This window comes from Squalius cephalus (assembly GCF_949319135.1).
Source record: "Squalius cephalus genome assembly, chromosome: 25".
NCBI classification, from domain to species: domain Eukaryota; kingdom Metazoa; phylum Chordata; class Actinopteri; order Cypriniformes; family Leuciscidae; genus Squalius; species Squalius cephalus.
This window is the reverse complement of record NC_137146.1, coordinates 17,352,034-17,371,192: the sequence shown is the minus strand read 5'-3', so window position 1 is coordinate 17,371,192 and position 19,159 is coordinate 17,352,034. Positions and strand designations below refer to the sequence as shown.

Genomic DNA, 19,159 nt, shown 5'->3' with positions numbered 1-19,159 from the left:
ATTGTTGAAATTGTAATTATTGTTGGAATTGTAACCTTTTTAATAAAATAGCTAAACATATTTACAAGATAGATGTAAGCAAAATCTTAAATGGTCAATATAAGTCTTCTTCTAAATATATCTTTTGTCCTTGCATTGTGGCTCAGTCAGTTTCACACCTGAATGAATGGCTCATTATGCAGAGTCATTATGCAGAGTGGGTGGGACATTGTATTCTAAGGTGTAAACCACTCCTCTTTCACGCCCCCTCGCATATTGGCTTTCCAAGCAAAACCTGTTTTACATCAATTTAAATCAATGTATGGTTTTATGTGAACGATAAAGCAAGACTATTTTCACATAATTTTGAAGAAAATACTATAGGCAACGACATCCATTAGTCAAAAGTCTTATTGCCACATATTTAGTATGTGTTTTGTGGCCTTATTTCAAAAACTTAAATTTTTAGTTTTTTCGATAACCACGCATAAACATTATTCTCTCAAAAATGAAAACATGTACATACATGTGGCTCACATATTATTGTAGTCCTGTTTGTGCTATATAGAGTGAATTTACACCTTTGCCATTAATATGTTTATAAGCAACTGAAAAAAGCACAAATGTCAGAGCATGTCAGAACACCCCCAGGGCCCAGAAAACCGCTCAGACTCCAGAGGGTTAAAAGGAAATTTGAAAGTGTAAAAGCATCAACAAGGGATTTCAACAGACCAAATAACCCCTAAGCGCGAGTCTTTGGTTAGATATCACTGTAGTAATATATCTGTATTATGTAACTTATGTTGCGTTAATCAAAAAATGCTCATTAACTTCAGAATTGTGACACTATTTAAAGTGATTTCCGTCATTTTGACAGATTATAAATTGCATTTAAGTTACCTGTGAAAACAAACCTGGAAAGAGACGTGAGGATTTTAGGAGAATAACGAGAGATTATGAATGCATTCCAGTGAATTATTAATGGAATATATCGTAAATTAAATTCGGGAGAACCGACCACAAATGTGCAGCATATGTTGACCTTTTTCATACTTTTACAGCGGATTGTAAAGGGAAAAAAGAAAATAATCATGAGGAAAAGAAGCAGCGACTGAAAAGAGCTCTTGCCGTAGATATTCTTGTTATAACATAAGTCACGTTAAAATACCAAGTATAACGTTATTCTCATGATGTCTGAAAATAAATCATGAAGGGAAACTGACAGCTCATCCAGTCAAACTGACAGATCTGCTTTATTTGAAAGGCAACCTTATGATTTGAAATGATTCATTTCATCCTTTTTGAATGGAAGTTCCCCAAACAGGAAGTGCCTCCCATAATTCAACACGCAGTGAGGTCGTCAGGAATAAGGTGGATAGAACACGCTATGTGGAAGTAAAGACGCTGGCTGAGATTCTACCAGAAATACGTCAGCAGCGTTAAAGGTTGTATCAGTGATTTCAGGCCCCAAAAAAAAATCACATTCATCTAATCTTTCCTAACGATCCGCTAGCTGCCCGCCCTATAAGCATGCCGTCAAAAAACGCGTCTCTGTAGGCAGCCTAGGCTCTGAGATCTGCACACAAAAACAATTGGTTTCACCAACCACTCAAAACCAAAACAAATAGTGTTCCAACCAATCACCGACAGGGGGAGGGTGTTGTGAGGTTTTGTGCTCATGCACGGCTGCACGCGAAGTCAGAGCTGAAGAAGAAGCTGGTTCAAAACCTTTCCACTGCATTAAGTTGATCATTAGGGACAAGAAAATGTATTATTTGTCAAATTTGAATGACGTTTTAGTAGACCTAACTGTTGACCTTATGAGTGAGTTTAATTTGTTGATTGATCGATCTTTAATATAGTTAATGATTTAATGCACTGACTACTGCTGTGGTTAATATAACAACACTCTTCAACAGCATAATATTTCTTTTAAATCTTTTAAAGGGGTCATATAATGCCATTTTTGTACAAGCTAATATGATTCTTTAGGGTCTAAATTAAAAGTCTGTAATATACTTTAATTAAAAATTCTCATTAGTATTGTAAGAAAACACTCATTTTACCTGGTCAAAAACAGCTCTGTTTTCAGCACTCCGTTTAAGTGCATGTGTCTTTAAATGATAATGAGCTTTGCTCACCCCGCCCCTCTGTTCTGTACGTACACCGTTTGTAACACAATACATACAGACAGTTGGTCTGGGAACGCCCCCGGGAACGCCCCGTCACGTGATGTGAATTTAGCCCGTGGGGGAAAACATTGCATTGGCGCTAATTGAAATACACGGGACAATCATGCCGAAGAGTTGCTGTGTCGTTTTCTGAGTTTTCAAATTATGAATTGAAGTTCTACATCCTTCCTAATAAACACACAGAACCAGAAAGAAGGACAAAATCAGCTGAAGGCTCGCTTGATAGGCCAATCGCTACGTAATGACGTGAGCCGTGAACCTATGGAGTAGTTCGAGGTCTACACTCAATACAGACTGCAGTCTGGGGATAACTGTTAGCACAGTCCCTCGGCAACATCATACTGCTGATCACCGTTTTACAAAAGGATTAATAGTTTGGAGTGAAGCATACGTACAATTGGTAAGTGACAAGGTTTTATGGAGTTACAGTATGCAACATATACGAAAGTTGATTGAGTTATAGGCTAATGTTACCGCTACAGCTACCGCGATGTCTTACCTGGAGATTCAACCAGATAACAAAATATGTCTGGAAACGAGACCTCCGGCCATTTGGTTGGGTCATTGACACAGTTTTTAATTAAATAAGGGCAATCATAGCCTATGGCAGTTAATTTTGCAATGTACCGTTGCCGGTCGACAGGCGTCAATGACTCGCAATACGACATTTTTGTCATTCAAATACACACGATGTTCGCGGTGTTTTCCCCCCCGCCGACTCCACCCTCGCCACGCCAGACCACGCCCCCAGATATGACTAGATGCCGACTGTATGTATAACACAAAAACCATAACGCGTTGTTCATTATAAACGTGGGATTATGAATTATATTGAGAACGTCGTACATAGAAAACATGCCGTAATGTACCCTGAGTGTAAGCAGCCGCATTCATCGTGAAGCGTGCAGCAAGCGATTTGCAAAGATTAATATAAATATTAATATAAAGGTTAATAAAACGTTACACTCACTTAAGTTATTCTGGAGGTGCAGCAGGAACACGAATAGCTGGTACCGATCCTTTTTTCAGGAGCAGCTTCTTGGCAAAACCAGCTTTATAACGTTACTGACCCTCGTTTGTAAAGCAGTCTGGTGTGTGAAATGATTTGCGCAAACATGAAAGCATTGACGTTGATCAAACAAACTCAGCCACTGCGTCTTCAGCGGTTTGGATAAAGGAACATCAAAATTACTGCTGTGTTCCTTATTACACCCAAGAACAGAACACCACAATCGCTTAGACGCCATTCTGCTCATAAACAGTGCTCCAGCATATCAACAATGACCGCGCCGGTCCGCGCAGACTATGATTGACAGCTCGCTCATGAGCAAGGGCGGGTCTGTGTTGAAACGCTGCTGTCAATCAACAATCGTGGGAGGGGCGTCGATTTTGTGATGTCACAAAATCGAACGGCTTGATTTGAGATGGGGGAAAACATATAAGAAGATTAAAAAAAAACACTGGATGGATTTTTATCATTTTATGATGGTTGTGTACAGGCACTGCCAACAATCAACTTGTAAAAGTGCATTTACCATTATATGACCCCTTTAAGCCTAATTCTTAGTCAAATTAGAATATCTTATTTTTATATATCACTTGTGATTAAACTTTCTATAGATATGGCCAGACGTGCAGTCTGCCAATAACATTAGAGCGACAGCACTACGAATGCCCACAAGCGACTCAATGGCGGTGTGAACGGGGCTTTAGACTGGACTGTTAGACAGATAGTTAACTAATGTATGCGAGCACTGTGCGCTCAGGCTTTGCCGTTCTCAGTGCCGTCAAAATAAAGGTCCGCCAGCGGTCAAAATAAGTCACAACACACACATCACGACGGCGTACGTCACTTCAGAGTTCCTACTGGCTGTGCGAATGCAACCAGAAAATTGTTCCTAAGGGAACCATTAGTTCTCGGAGAACCACCCTGGTGGCTAGTTCCTAGAACTACCAGGTACAAAAAACTCTGCATAGGATTCTTTAAATACTTTCCCTAATTTATCTTAAACAAGAAAGACAAAAACAACAAACTACTTGAGGCTGTTTATTGCACCAAAAGGAAACGCATTTCTTACAGGAATACAACCAAAAGTGCAAACAGTGTCTTTTAAAGGTGCTGTATGCAACTTTTTCACTCTACTAAAGCATAAAAATAATATATTTTTAATATGGTTGCATATATTGAGGAAATATGCTAAGTTCACATACTCGTTTCTCTGAAAAACACTTCTACAGCCAGTTATTTTACTTTGAAATGTGCGTTTCCAGGCTGGAATGTTTGTTTTTGTTTTGGTCTGTGATACTGCACGTTGCCAATTGTCATTGTCCATTGCGCTAGTTCCTGTTTCGTGTGCTCAAACTGGCAACCTGTGTGAGCGCCGTCCAGTCTGAGGAGCAGGGGGATCTCCGATATTTTGAATTTGGACTGCAATACCTATTTTGACCACTAGTTGTCATTCTTACAAGACTGCACCTTTAAAGGGACACGTACATGTGCTTACCATGCTACAAGCAGAATTGTTCTGGCCATTGAATTATTGAAAATGAATTGGTAATCCTCTGGTGTGCGTTCATTTTCAGATATTCATCTATTTTTCAGAGCCACATGATTGTAACCTTTCTTTTTTGTCCTCAGATTGGGCACATCGAGGGGCAGCCAGAGAGGAAAGGTGTATTTCCCATGTCTTTTGTTCATATCTTGTCTGATTGACACACAAACGTTGGTTCTCCACCTCCCAACCAGCGCAATACCTCTGGCTATGGGATGCACTTGACTTAGCTGCTGAATCAACAATGCAAGTTTTAAGATGGAACCACAATGAAAAACACATCACCTTACCATCGTCAGAGACAGTGTAAATAAAATGTCTAACTGTACCGCTGTTATCCGTACCGTTTTATAAAGCCTACCGCACAACGGCTAGACTGCACCCACTTAAAAGACCAGCACTTTCCCTCCACTATTACTGATACTGTATCTCTGTATATAAGATTGTACATAAATGTGTGCGTGTATGTTTCACACAAGGATGAGTGTGTGATTATTTTTTTCTGTAAATGTAGAAACCTGTGTTGGTCTGAAAAGTAAATGTGTGAACTTGTACTCTACCTGCCAGTTAGTTATGGCTGGGGCCAGTTTTGTTCAAATAAGTTTTATTAATGTGTCCATCATTGCTATCATCTATAGCAGGGACAGATAGAAGTCGACTTCTCTTCCTGATGGAACAACTGGACTTTACATTGGTTTTCGTTTACATGTTTTTACCTTCACATTTCCTAACACCACTAAAGCATGTCAGAGTGAAATGTTATTTTGTGTTTGCTGTTTCTTTGTTCTTGCTACCTAGTGTAAAATAATTAACCTCTGCAATGCATACACATTTTCCTGTGTGAACAGGATGTTCCTCTGTGATCCCATATCAGTGTTTTATCCAAGTACATTTACTACCGTCTTACTGAAGGACAGCGCTTTGTAATCCAGTGGTGTTCCACAAAGGTCATCCTTTGTCATTAATATTGTTTTGAGAGATCTTGGTTACTTGAAATATTTTTGAAAATAGTTAAGTCGTTTACTCAGTTTATAGATGTTATAATTTAAGTGATAGACATGGATGTACTGTATTTTAATTGGAATCTATGCCATTTTCATCCATGCTGCCAGTAACCCTTAGCTGCTCATTTTTTTTTATGGACTGACAACCAGTTTCATTCAACGGGATCTCTGGTCAATCCAGTCCTTTGAGGAAACAAATCAAGGTTCTAGTATGTCAGGTTTATCCATCAACTTATGAGCATTGTATGAACTTCAAGTCAAAGTTAGCACAGTTACAACTTGAGTTACTTAACTCTGAAATAAAGATTAACCCCTTTTGCTGCACCTACTGAGGATATAATGTGGATGAGTTGGGTGACGTGATGTTCTACAGGTCTCTTTTAAACTGCAGATTTTGAGGACGGTGTCCACTGTCTAAACATGTTCCTCATTCCATTATCAATAAAATGGCTTCATGTTAAACAAGACTCCAAGTCTCAAGTGTCCTGTTTAACAATTATGGTCAAGTTGTGACCAATTCAGATTATGGCAACTCCAAGTGGACTCAGACCACACAAGCATGACAAACTGATGTGAAAACTTAAATTTATTTGCAGTCCAGCAACAAAAAGTAATGCTTTTTTTAATCTACAGCCATATCAAACCTCATATTGGGCCTCACATTCAGTTCAAACAATTGAATACATCAGCAACACATTTAAAAAGACTTCACTTTAAGGCAACATAAAGTGTGTTTCCATAAAACTACACAAAAATACTCAACTTAAAGAGAAACTTTTGGCTCACATACCAGACTGCTGGTAAAGAAATTATAAAAGGGACAAAATGATTAACTCATTTTGATACAGTAGCTTTTTGTGACGTCTTTTTGGCTTGGTCCACCTTCTCCACAGATTTGATGACCCCAACAGCAACAGTCTGTTTTAAATCCCTTACAGCAAATCGACCTGATAGAAAAAAAAGTGACTTTAAAACATGGCTTTTTTCAGCAGTATTTTGAGCACTTAAATCAGCGCCTTACCCAGAGGTGGATAATGAAAGAAGCTCTCCACACATAGGGGTTTGTTAGGGACGAGTTTGACTGTGGCACCATCTCCTGACATCAGGTACTGGGGCCAATTCTCCAGTTTCTTCCCTGTACGCCGATCTAGCTTCTCCCTCAGCTCAGCAAAACGACAGGAAACGTGGGTCGTGTGGCAGTCCAGTACAGGGGAGTAACCGACCTTGATTTTGCCTGGGTGGTTCAGCATTATGATCTGTTGAAATGCACAAGAGAATCAATCACTAGTTTGTCAGCCAGCGTTCAAAACAAATGTCAAAACAAGCTTGGCTCGTTTTACCTGAGCAATAAAACTGTTGACATCCGACGGAGGGTCCTGCTGTGCATTCCCTGCTACATCACCTCTCCGAAGATTTTTTACAGAGACATTTTTAATGTTGAATCCCACATTGTGGCCAGGGAGGGCAGTCTGAAGCCCCTGGTGATGCATCTCAATGGACTTGACCTCTGCAGTCAACTTCGCTGGTGAGAAGGTTAGAACCATTCCAGGCTTCAGGATCCCCGTCTCAATCTTACCCACAGGGACGGTGCCAACACCTGGGGGCATAGCATATGTCAAGGGTACCATCCAAAACTGATTTAAATTGAGACCTTGCCCACTTGGCAGTTGAACCCACCACCAATCTTGTAGACATCTTGTAGGGGAAGGCGCAGTGGCTTGCCCGCATTACGCACTGGAGGAAGTAGGGATTCGAGCACCTCCAACAAGGTTCGACCATTTGAATGGCCTTCTTTCCTCTTGAGCTTCCACCCTTTGAACCATGGCATCTGAAACAGAACATACAAGCAATCAAGATTATAGCAGCTCTATATCAGGGGTGTCCAGTCCTGTTCCTGGAGATCTACCAGTCTCTAAAGTTCAGCTCCAACCCTGATCAACCACACCTGAAACAGTTAATGAAGATCTTCAGGAGCATGTGATAATTACAGACAGGTGTGTTGAAGCAGGGTTTGAGCTAAACTCTGCAGGTGGGTAGTAGTCCAGGAACAGGATTTCTTGTCTAGATCTCCATGGGGTGCATAGAGTGGCCTCACCTTCTGAGATGGGGCAATCATGTTCTCACCAATCCAGCCAGAAACAGGTATGAAAGGTACAGCACCAATCTCAAAGCCAATCTTCTTTATGAACACAGAAACATTCTTCACCACCTCATCGTAGCGTTTCTGGCTGAACGGTGGCTCGGTCAGGTCCATTTTGTTGACGCAAACCATGAGCTGTTTGACCCCAAGGGTGTACGCCAGCAAAGCATGCTCTCTTGTCTGACCATTGCGAGAAATCCCAGCCTCAAATTCACCCTTTGCAGCAGAGACAATCAGTAGAGCAGCATCAGCCTAAGTAGTAAAGAAAGATTGCCCTTTTATTCAACTAGGTTGTATAGGTAATACCAGAAAAGAAATCCAGATAAACACTCAAGAGGTAAACATCTGAATAGCATCGATACCTGAGAGGTCCCTGTGATCATGTTCTTGATAAAGTCACGATGGCCAGGTGCATCAATTATGGTAAAAGTGTATTTTTGAGTGTTGAACTTCAGCAGGGAAATGTCAATTGTAATGCCACGTTCCCTTTCTGCTTTCAATTTGTCCAGCACCCAGGCATACTTGAAGGAACTCTTTCCCATCTTCAAAAGAAAAAGAAAAATTAAAGTCTACCACCTAAACAATCATAATATGCCAATTAAGTTGAAACTAACCTGGGTTGCAGCCTTCTCATACTTCTCAATAGTTCTATGGTCAATTCCTCCACATTTGTAAACCAGTTGACCAGTGGTTGTGGATTTACCACTGTCCACATGGCCAATGATGACCAAGTTAATGTGGATCCTTTCTTTAGCCATATTATAGTTAAAGTAATTAAAGTTTTAGACAGCAACTACAGAATTTCAAACGTATGCCTTGTTCCTAGCGTGACTTCAAACCACAGTGGAGCTTATATAGTAACTAATTGGGAAGGATTAGTTATGGATGATGGTGATTGAGTCCTGGTGTGATCAATAACCGCTGAAATAAAGACCACAATTAACTAGAATACCCTTAAAGCTACAATTTACTATATTATAAAAATATCATATCCATAATTCTCTCTCAACACAAAACACATAGGCCTATTAAAATTCTTCTTCTTCATAAATCAAAGTAAATAGTTTGTTATCTCCTTATAACTGTAACATTCCCAATCTTTCTATCATTTTTCATCTAGCCTATTTATTTTTATTTCTTGACGGCAGTGGCGGCTATAATACCAGCTCCATTTTTATTCCATTATAGCTATTAATAAATAATGTATTTCTCATGCTTTTATTTCAGGTTCGGATTAAGCGTCGTAATAAAAAAAAAAAAAAAAAGTGTGATCATTGCTGCTGTTTTACTGTAACTGATTGACTATTTAATAGGGTGTTCGAATTTTTTTTTTTTTTTTTTTTTTTTTTTTTTTTTAAATGTTTATAAATACATGATGGCTGTAAATGTAATGAATGTCATGAAAAAAGTATATTTTAAAAAAGCAACTTTGATTACGACAAATTCCTGCGTTCAGATTTAAACGTCCATGTTTTTTTATTAGTTGAAACCTTGCCCGGTAGTAGAATATTTAATTTGTAGATGGGAATTATATCAAAGTTTCAAATAGCCTATGGCTCGTCACGTGAATATGACATTATGTGTGATTGGGTGACAGAAAACTTGTTGCATTTGCACAGGTTTACATAACAGGAATGAGTTCATCCGTCAGGTGTGCCGCATAAGCGTTGGCCGGCAGGGGGCGTGTTCAAACAACTACATTAACTTTAGTTATATTAAAACAAATCGTCGCGTGTCTAATGCACACGAGAATATATGGAATTTAAAGTCATGTCCTTGGTTTTCATATTTTATGATGATGTGTGGTGCTTGATTTAAGCGTTTGGTTTAAAAAGCAAGAACACAATGACGTTTTATTAACCCGGAAATAACAGTCGGTAAGACAGCTGAGAGCGAGAGAGGCTCAGATACAGAGAAGGAGAGAGAGAGATCTAAAGCCTTCTCCCTGGAGCTTATAGCGTGCTACCTGGACTCCGTACGTTTCCCCCCTCATTGCTTCGAATTCAAAGGTGCGTTTTCGTTCCACTCTTATATCTTTATGCTGCACGTACTGCGCTTTATTGTGTATATTCATAACTCAATGCATGGTTGCTGTAGTACAGCATGTGACTGAGCGGTACGTGTGCTTTCAGCACGATGGCACCCGTGGCTATCCGTTGTTTGAAAGCGTATAGACAGGAACAAATGAAAATATTATTGTATGACGATGTTAAAATGCATTTATGGGTGGAAAAAAGTAAAGCAGATTCGTGTCATACAATGCAATGCTGTGGAACTTCTGCCATGCATTGTGCAACACAGGGTTTACACTTTTCATAAGCAGAAATAGATACTATTGCTGTTCTGTTTCCATTGTCATGGAAAACCCTGAAATATCAGGATATTTAAAAAATGTGATCGGTAAGGAAACGTCATGGAATTTTATTTTGTATCTTAAAAAACACATGTAAATGTCTAATTACACATTTTCTGGTCATGCTCAGGTCTACAACATTTCTTTGGCTAGAAATGTCTAATATAAAATTATTTGTAAAAGTATTGACCAATCGTTAAAATTCATTAGTCAAAGGTCCATCTGATGCTTTTGCACAGATTCCAAGTGGTTACTGTATATTGTAATCTAGTGTTCAAGTGTAGTGCACTAAATGTCCAAATGTCTAAATGTCCATTTATCCATATGCATTGTGGAGTTTAATGAAAGTACTTGCAAAACATGTTGTTTCAAACTGATTAAGATGTCAGAATTGTGTGATTGGCTTATTAAAATCATTAGTTTGATGTAGGTATTTATTGGTATGTAAATCAAAATGATGAATATATTCTTATCACTTTATAAACCTCCTCATGTATTACGCTGGCATTTCCAAATATATACCATTGGATAAATATCTGTCATCATAGTTATTCATGTGGAGCTACTGCGTTCATATCATTCGATTAACATCTCTTTCCTTATATGGTATGTAGGTGAGGCTTGACGTCAAGCATACAGGAAGACTCTGATGTGGTGTTTTTTGACACTTTTGCACACTTAGCCTATATTTTAAGTCATAGCTATATTGTGATTTAAAAAAAAAAAAAATATTATGTGTAACCTATTTGCTTGTGTTGGAGGATGTTGCCTGCTGGGATTGCATTTTATATCATTGTTGTGCAGGGAGTAAATTGGATGGATCATCATTTATGTAAGTTTGATAAAAATATAATGGGCTTGGTGATGATTGATATAATCTTGCACAATATATCTACGCATATAAAAAAAAAATCAGCAAGAATGCATTCAATTGATCAGAAGTAAGATTTAAAAAATAGTCTTCAAATAAATGCTTTTCTTTGTTACTCAAAGAATCATAAATAAAAAGTTTCACGGTTTCCAAAACGTATTTATCACTATCAGCGCAACTTTTAACTTTAATGATGATGAGAAAATTTTTTTTTGAGCTGCAAATCAGCTTATTAGACTGATATCTGAAGGATCATGTGACACTGAAGCAACTGGGCTGCTGAAAATGTAGCCTAGTTTTGCTATCACAGGAATAAATGAGTAATACATATTTTAAAATGTATTCAAATAGAAAACTGTTTTTACTTTATTTTTGATCAAGTCACTTGATCAAGGCTTCTTTCCAAAACTTGGACCAGGTTTCAGGCATAGCATGCTTTGCTTTGCCTGCATGTCAGACCATGAGGAGTAAACATTGTGGGTCTGCTTGTTTAACGGACAGATGTCGTGAATAAAGGTACTCGTAATCTGCTTCTGTATCTGATGTGGAAGTGATAGGTGTGTCCATTAGTGTTTGTTTGCTTGTTTGAGAGAGGACTGCCTTAGTAAGCATTTAGATTAGTGGTATACAATTGTAGTTAACAGTCCACAATTGATGAAGCTTTGAATTAATTTTGACCTTAGCTGTATTAAAGGGACTATATATAAGAATTTTCATGTATTAATTGCTTTTTTTATTGTCTGTGTGTGAACAGCTTGTAATTAATACGAGACCTACCCCGACTCCCTAGGTCATTTAAAGCTTGTAGCTGTCTGATTTTTATGTATCACTCGGGACATTTTGACTGGGTTTGTACAGTGTTCAGGGTAATGCCGAAAGAGCCATTCTGTACTGTAATGTCAATGTGTCATGTAAAGAAAAGGGATTAATTCAAACTATTGTCTGACATAGCCAGTCCATAGTATCAAATATACTTCCTAATAAAAACTATCATAACAGTGCAATTTTAATTACCTGATCTGTCGACATGATGCCATTGAATTGCAGAGCTTGTGCAAACATATCCACATCACTATGATCAGATGCTTCTTAACTGCTGTTTTCTCACCGCTGTCATTTTTGTTGTTCATTTTGTTATTGAGATGAAAGCGCGCTGCACATATTTACATATTCATCTAAACGTCACTCTTAGCAGTGTGAGCGGCGTTGGGATGTTCAGCTGTAATATTTGCGCAGTGCATATTCCATTGTAATCTGCAGGTTAGCTGCAAAAGTGGAAATTCCTCAGAATTTAGTTTGTTGAGGAAACTAAGTGAATTCAAACCTGTTTTTTTTGGAAAGCTCATGAATCATTTTTTATTGTTAGAGACCCCATGAAATGGTATGATGATGAGCTCTGTTTTCTTTCCGGTGTTGATGCATTTCCACTTGAAACAGGAAATTGCATTGGGACAGCTGATCCCTTTTTTAAATATACAGGAGTTTGTCACTGCCCAAACAAAAATACATTGAGACACTTCCTTCGCAATCAGTGAGAAAGAAAATAAAGTAAATACTTAAAATACTTCAATAATTAGATTAATAATTAAAGTGTTCGCATATTCAAAGACACTCCATGACACAAACCATGATTTGATTGCAATCCAGTCAGTCTGTTGAGGTAAAAATATTTTTTACCCCTGTGATATATGAGTATAGGATGAGTATCTTTGGTATGTTTTCCTGGATTAAAAAAAAAAAGAAAAAAAAGAAAAAGATATATATATATAAAAATATATATAAATATATTCACTTATGCATTGCACTGTGTATATACAGTCCCCTCCAAAAGTATTGGAACAGTGAGGCCAATTCCTTTCTTTTTCCTGTAGACTGAAATTATATGGGTTTGACATCAAAAGATGAATATGAGACAAGAGATCAACATTTCAGCTTTTATTTCCAGGTATTTACATCTGGATCTGATACACAACTTAGAAGATATACACTTTTTGTTTGAACCCACCCATTGCTCATGTGACCAAAAGTATTGGAACAGATTAACTTAAAATAGATTAAAGTGAATAAGACTTAATATTTAGTTGCAAATCCTTTGCTTGCAATAACTGCATCAAGCCTGTGACCCATTGACATAACCAAACTTTTGCATTCTTCTTTTGTAATGCTTTTCCAGGCTTTCACCGCAGCCTCTTTCAGTTGTTGTTTGTTTTGGGGGGCTGCTCCCTTCAGTCTCTTTTTAAGCTGGTAAAATGCATGCTCTATAGGGTTTAAGTCTGGAGATTGACTTGGCCAGTCTAAAACCTTCCACTTTTTGCCCCTGATGAACTCCTTTGTTGTTTTGGCACTGTGTTTTGGGTCGTTGTCTTGCTGCATGATGAAGGATCTCCCAATCAGTTTGGTTGCATCTTTCTGTAAATTGGCAGACAAAATGTTTCTGTACACTTCTGAGTTCATTTTGCTACTGCCATCATGTGTTACATCATCAATGAAGATTAATGAGCCCGTCCCAGAAGAAGCCATGCAAGCCCAAGCCATGACATTACCTCCTCCGTGTTTCACAGATGAGCTTGTGTGTTTAGGGTTAATGAGCAGATAATTTTTTTCTCCAAACTTTAGCCTTTCCATCACTTTGGTAAAGGTTAATCTTTGTCTCATCAGTCCATAAAACTTTGCCCCAGAATGTTTGAGGCTTGTCTCTGTACTGTTTGGCAAATTCCAGCCTGGCCTTCTTATTCTTCTTGCTAATGAGAGGTTTGCATCTTCTGGTGTAGCCTCTGTACTTTTGTTCATGAAGTCTTCTGCGAACAGTAGATTGTGATACCTTCACTCCTGCCCTCTGAAGGTTGTTGCTGATGTCACTAACAGTTGTTTTGGGGTCTTTCTTTACAGCTCTCACAATGTTTCTGTCGTCAACTGCTGATGTTTTCCTTGGTCTACCCATTCGAGGTCTGTTACTTAGTACACCTGTGGTTTCTTTCTTTCTCAGGACATTCCAAATGGTTGTACTGGCTATGGCCAATGTTTGTGCGATGGCTCTGATTGATTTTCCATCTTCTCTCAGCTTCACAATTGCTTGTTTTTCACCCATAGACAGCTCTCTGGTTTTCATGATGGTTACACGTCTAATTATAAATTCAGTCTGCACAGGTAAAACCAAAATCTGAAACTGAGCGCAGACATTCAGTGCTATATATTGTTTGAATAATCAATGTAATAGGACACACCAGGGCAACAAAACACACCTGCCAGTCACATGTTCCAATACTTTTGGTCACATGAGCAATGGGTGGGTTCAAACAAAAGATTGTATCTTCTAAGTTGTGTATCAGATCCAGATGTAAATACCTGGAAATAAAAGCTGAAATGTTGATCTCTTGTCTCATATTCATCTTTTGATGTCAAACCCATATATTTTCAGTCTACAGGAAAAAGAAAGGAATTGGCCTCACTGTTCCAATACTTTTGGAGGGGACTGTATATATATATATATATATATATATATATATATATATATATATATATATATATATATATATATATATATACAGTGCAATGCATAAGTGAATACACCCATGCTAAAGTTGACTAAAAAGAGGAATAAAAAATCATATTTTGGAAATTGAACGTAATGCCTTAATTTAAAAAATTAGGAAAAATCCAACCTTTAAGGACACCAATTTTATTTGTGAATGAATAATGTATTGTAAATAAATAAATGTTCTTCCTTAAAATACATGGTGCATAAGTGAGTACACCCCTATGTTAAATTCCCATAGAGGCAGGCAGATTTTTATTTTTAAGTATTTTTAAAACAAATTTTTTAGGATACTATGCATCCTGATAAAGTTCCCTTGGCCTTTGGAATTAAAATAGCCCCACATCATCACATAGCCTTCACCATAGAGATTGGCATGGGGTACTTTCCATAAGATCATCTCTCAATGCAAATCAAACTAGCTTTTAGGCTAACTGAAATAAAACCATGCCAATCTCTAGGTATGGTGAAGGCTATGTGATGATGTGGGGCTATTTTAATTCCAAAGGCCAAGGGAACTTTATCAGGATGCATAGTATCCTAAATTTTTTTTTAAAAAAATACTTAAAAATAAAAATCTGCCTGCCTCTATGGGAATTTAACATAGGGGTGTACTCACTTATGCACCATGTATTTTAAGGAAGAACATTTATTTATTTACGATACATTATTCATTCACAAAGAAAATTGGTGTCCTTAAAGGTTGGATTTTTCCTAATTTTTTAAATGAAGGCATTAAGTTCAATTTCCAAAATATGATTTTTTTTATTCCTCTTTTTAGTCAACTTTAGCATGGGTGTATCCACTTATGCATAGCACTGTATATATATATATATATATATATATATGAATTACATTTTAAAATGCATTAAAATATAAAATGCTTATTGTAAAATTGTAATAATAATTTCACAATATTCCTGTTTTTACTGTATTTTTTGGTTATTAAACTGCAGCCTTGGCGAGCAAGAGATTTCAAAAACAAAAAAGAACATGACACCAAACATTTGAACGGTAGTGTAATTTCAGGTGTGCACTAGCCTATATAGTTGTTCTCAAAGCTAACAGATGCACCCACAATCACTTTACTCCAATTTTTATTTTATGAGCCCCAGTGTGCATACATTATTGTAATTAGCTCTTGTTGCTAATCTTTTCATTCCAGTAAGAATGTTAGTTCTAAGAAAAGTGTTTTGTGTATTTGGAGGTTAGTGAAGGATTGGTGCGGTAAAACACTCACACTCACAAGAATGCAGTGTACAAATCGGTGATGGCCGATGTACATTTTGTAATTGAAGCAGTGTACTCTTTCCTCATTTTCTTTAACATTAATGTAAGCAATTTTATGAGAATTATGTGTTGGGCATTTAGTTAGTTAAACCATAGTAAATTTTATAGTGGGATAAGTGTGATCTCAATACTGTAGGCCTGTTGTTTTAAGAGTGCTAATCTGTAGAATTTGCCTATGAAAGACATAAGGAAGCTTATTGTTAGTGCTAATCTTTCTTCTGAACTGGCTCGCGAAACTTCCTGTTTTACCTCACATTGGCCTTTACCACTGGAAATTAACATCATATTTCTTATGTGTGTGCTTGTCTTGTAATGCTTTTTTACGTTTTGTAGATTTGTTTTAAAGAATGTTGAAGGTTGAATGATGTTTTAGTGTTATGTCATTAACTGATATGTGTTGTTAAGCCTCAAAAGCACATATAAATGCCCCTGTGGACTTGAATAGATTTTTTTTTAACCTCAGGTGATCTCTGTACTCTTGTCTTGCAGAAGCATGTAATGTCTGTCTTAATGTCATGTCTCCACATGTCAACCAGTAACTGTTGAGCTGAGTAGTGCGATTTCCCTTGATTGCCATATCAGGATTCTAAAATTTCAATTGTGAAGTGTTAAATAGAAATGAAAACATTTGACACACACATCTGGCACTTGTACCCATGTGCTTGAAAGGAAATGAAAAAGAAAATACGATGTTTTCCAACTACTGTTGATTTAAGGAGGCGTGAACTCTGCAATCTCTCTTCCACTCAGGGTTATTATAGTTAACCAAAACTAAAAGGATACAAAAAAATTCCATCTCTAGTAATAAAATAATGGTTAACTGAAATAAAATAATATATCAAAAATGTATTTTATTTCAGTTGTCAAGGCAACATTTATTTTCATTTGGTTTAACTTGATGTACTAAAATAACTAAAAATGAAATAAAAATGAATAAAAACTGTAAATAAATAAAAAAACCCACAAACAATTGCTTTACCTTTAACTAAGATTAAAATAAAAATGGAAAAGATAAAAATAAAAACTAATTCAAAATATAAATAAATTAACAAAATTTGGATTGTTTGGATTTAAGTAGGCAAATGCTTAAGAGTCTATGATTGGATCATTATTGCAGTGATTATTATGTTAAAAGGTGCATACATTTTTTTTTATGATGTTCGTTTTGCGATCTCGCTAGTTTCCAGTGAATTCTTTCTGATTAGTTTTCTGATAAAACTTCCATTTCTGGGTGAAACTATGAGTTTGTGTGACGTTGTTCCAGAGAGGTGTGTTACGGGCTGGTTTTAATGAAGCGCTGCGGAGCTTCTGGCCCGACAGTGGAAAAGCGGCTATTGATGACCTCATACTTTCAGGCGGTAGGTACTGTACATTGGCAGATTCCGCCATAGTCGTTCACTGTGTGTGTTGCATGCATAGCGTGTACGTGAATGTTGGGGCGGATGCATCAAAATCGGGGTGTGATCCTTTTAGTGTTTCGTGTTTGTTTTGGACATTTTGTTTTGGTAGGCAATTTCAGAGAGGCTAGCAATAGCAAGCTTTGAAAGCATGAGATCCCACCCTCCCTTCAGAACGCTCTCCAAAGCCACTCCTCCTTCAGAAGACATGAACAGCAGAGTCTGCAAAGACGAGAGACGGCTTTCAATTACCTCATGTCTCAAAGCACATAACATTACAATAATATTGAACGTAAACAACTTGCAGCGCACTTACTTGTACCACCTGACTGCTGCAGATTCATTTCATCATTGATATATTGACCTAGAAACGCATAAACAGCTCTGGGTTGAAAGTCACAGGTTGCCATCTCATAATTCTGGTTATGGCAATTTCCAGCAACTTCTTTCTGCTGGTCTATCCAAAGCTGCACGGGTGGAGATTAGAGAAATCTTAACCAATTTTATTATAGACTATTTTTCACAACCCAACCAAATCCTAATGAACACATTTAAGCCCTGCCTTATATTGTATTCCTTTAAAAAAGAAAACATTTTGTAAGTTAAATGTTGCTGATGCCAATTATGTCTTTAAAGATACAAATACAGACACACAATGAAATGTCATGTTGTAGATTTAGTTCAATGTTTTTGGTAAAAGTCAGACCTGCAGAAAATTGCTAAATGGGAAATTACAATTTAATTGCCCAATTAAATTGCAGTTCTGTAATTTCTTTTGTTTGGCAACAATGAGCCTGTTTTCAGATTTCACTTCGGCTGTGTCACTTTGACACTCTACATATATTGTGTGCCCACTGCGTCTCCTCCCACTCGTTTCCATGGTGAGGATGGCTGAACAGGGCAACCGGCACAGATGACTTGCCAACAGTTGGGAAGGAAACCCAACAATATCCATCTGTTGCCTTTAACATGCCAATCTTCAGTAAAGCAGAATACTAGACTTTCTGCTTTCAGTCAGAAAACATGAGTGACGTGATCGTGAGTTAAATACAGCTGAATAAAAGCAGCATAGTGAGTGCTGTCTGAGGTGATGTCTGAGGTGTCCCAGGGCCTAAAGAGGATATGAGTCAAGCTTGTTTTTGCCTTATTAGTCAGCTCATGACTCTTCATGCTTGAGGCTTTGGCTGGTTTTAGATGGTCCACCCCAGGGCTTCACATTTACTCTTTTGCCCAAAAGAAAAGGTTTACTAATCTGCGTTAAGACATTTTAACATTTATGTGTGAATTTACTGGGGGTGGGAGAAAAAAATCGATGCAACGTGAATCTCTCTCCAACAATTCTGGATCGATACTGAGAATTTCAGAATCGATTCTGAACTTAGTTTTTAACCGCATGAAGGATGACGCGCGTGTGCTTTAGAAACATATTCTGCTTGCTTCCAATTCCTCACATACACACCACTCGAACTTGGCATAAAATAATCTTTCATAAAGTTCAGAAAGGTTGAAGAGAATTACAAAGACATTTGCTGGCTTCATTTGCTTCAAATGCTTGACATGTTACACTTGCAGTGTGCGCCTCAAATGCTCTACGGAGGCATCATTTATGTAGTTTGTAATGCAGCAGGCTTATATATTAAAAATATGAAACTTACGGACAGAAGGCTGCTTTCAATTTCAAATGCTCACTTCGCTTTGTGAATAGTGCTTGTGTATGTGTCTGTGTGTGCGACTACTAAATGTGGTATACAGTAGTTGCATCTCAAAATGCTTTAATGATGCGGAATTAACGTTAACACAGTCAGTTATGTCTTAAGAGATTAAACAGACAGGACAAAAACATCTT

At 37.5% G+C, this 19,159-nt stretch overlaps 3 protein-coding genes across 11 annotated transcripts in view; 2 read left to right on the top strand and 1 right to left on the bottom strand.

The window, feature by feature from the left end:
• Positions 1-6,194, top strand: part of asap1b (ArfGAP with SH3 domain, ankyrin repeat and PH domain 1b) — a 109,951-nt gene extending 103,757 nt beyond the window's left edge. For all 9 annotated transcript variants that reach the window (XM_079863141.1, XM_079863143.1, XM_079863146.1 and 6 more), the window contains one exon: positions 4,810-6,194. In XM_079863141.1, coding sequence (XP_079719267.1) covers positions 4,810-4,884 — 75 coding nt within the window. In that variant the 3' untranslated portion in view covers positions 4,885-6,194. The remainder of the gene's footprint in view (positions 1-4,809) is intronic.
• Positions 6,195-6,295: 101 nt separating this feature from the next.
• On the bottom strand, positions 6,296-8,698 carry eef1a1l3 (eukaryotic translation elongation factor 1 alpha 1, like 3). The gene is made up of 7 exons (XM_079863006.1): positions 8,482-8,698; positions 8,230-8,409; positions 7,823-8,119; positions 7,405-7,555; positions 7,068-7,324; positions 6,749-6,983; positions 6,296-6,674 (listed from the first exon to the last, which is right to left on the bottom strand). Exons 1-7 carry the CDS (start codon positions 8,623-8,625, stop codon positions 6,562-6,564), a joined length of 1,377 nt encoding a protein of 458 aa, XP_079719132.1. The 5' UTR covers positions 8,626-8,698; the 3' UTR covers positions 6,296-6,561.
• An 838-nt stretch (positions 8,699-9,536) lies between these two features.
• Positions 9,537-19,159, top strand: part of fam49bb (family with sequence similarity 49 member Bb) — a 52,303-nt gene continuing 42,680 nt past the window's right edge. The window contains exon 1 of the mRNA XM_079863003.1: positions 9,537-9,876. The gene's annotated coding sequence lies outside the window, so the exon portion shown is untranslated. The remainder of the gene's footprint in view (positions 9,877-19,159) is intronic.

Coding starts and splice junctions, on each gene's coding strand:
- eef1a1l3 (XM_079863006.1), bottom strand. CDS start 8,625: ATGGCTAAAGAAAGGATCCACATTAACTTGGTCATCATTGGCCATGTG. Junction 8,120..8,229: donor TGATCACAGGGACCTCTCAG/GTATCGATGCTA, acceptor TTTACTACTTAG/GCTGATGCTGCTCTACTGAT. Junction 6,675..6,748: donor CTTTCATTATCCACCTCTGG/GTAAGGCGCTGA, acceptor TTTTTCTATCAG/GTCGATTTGCTGTAAGGGAT.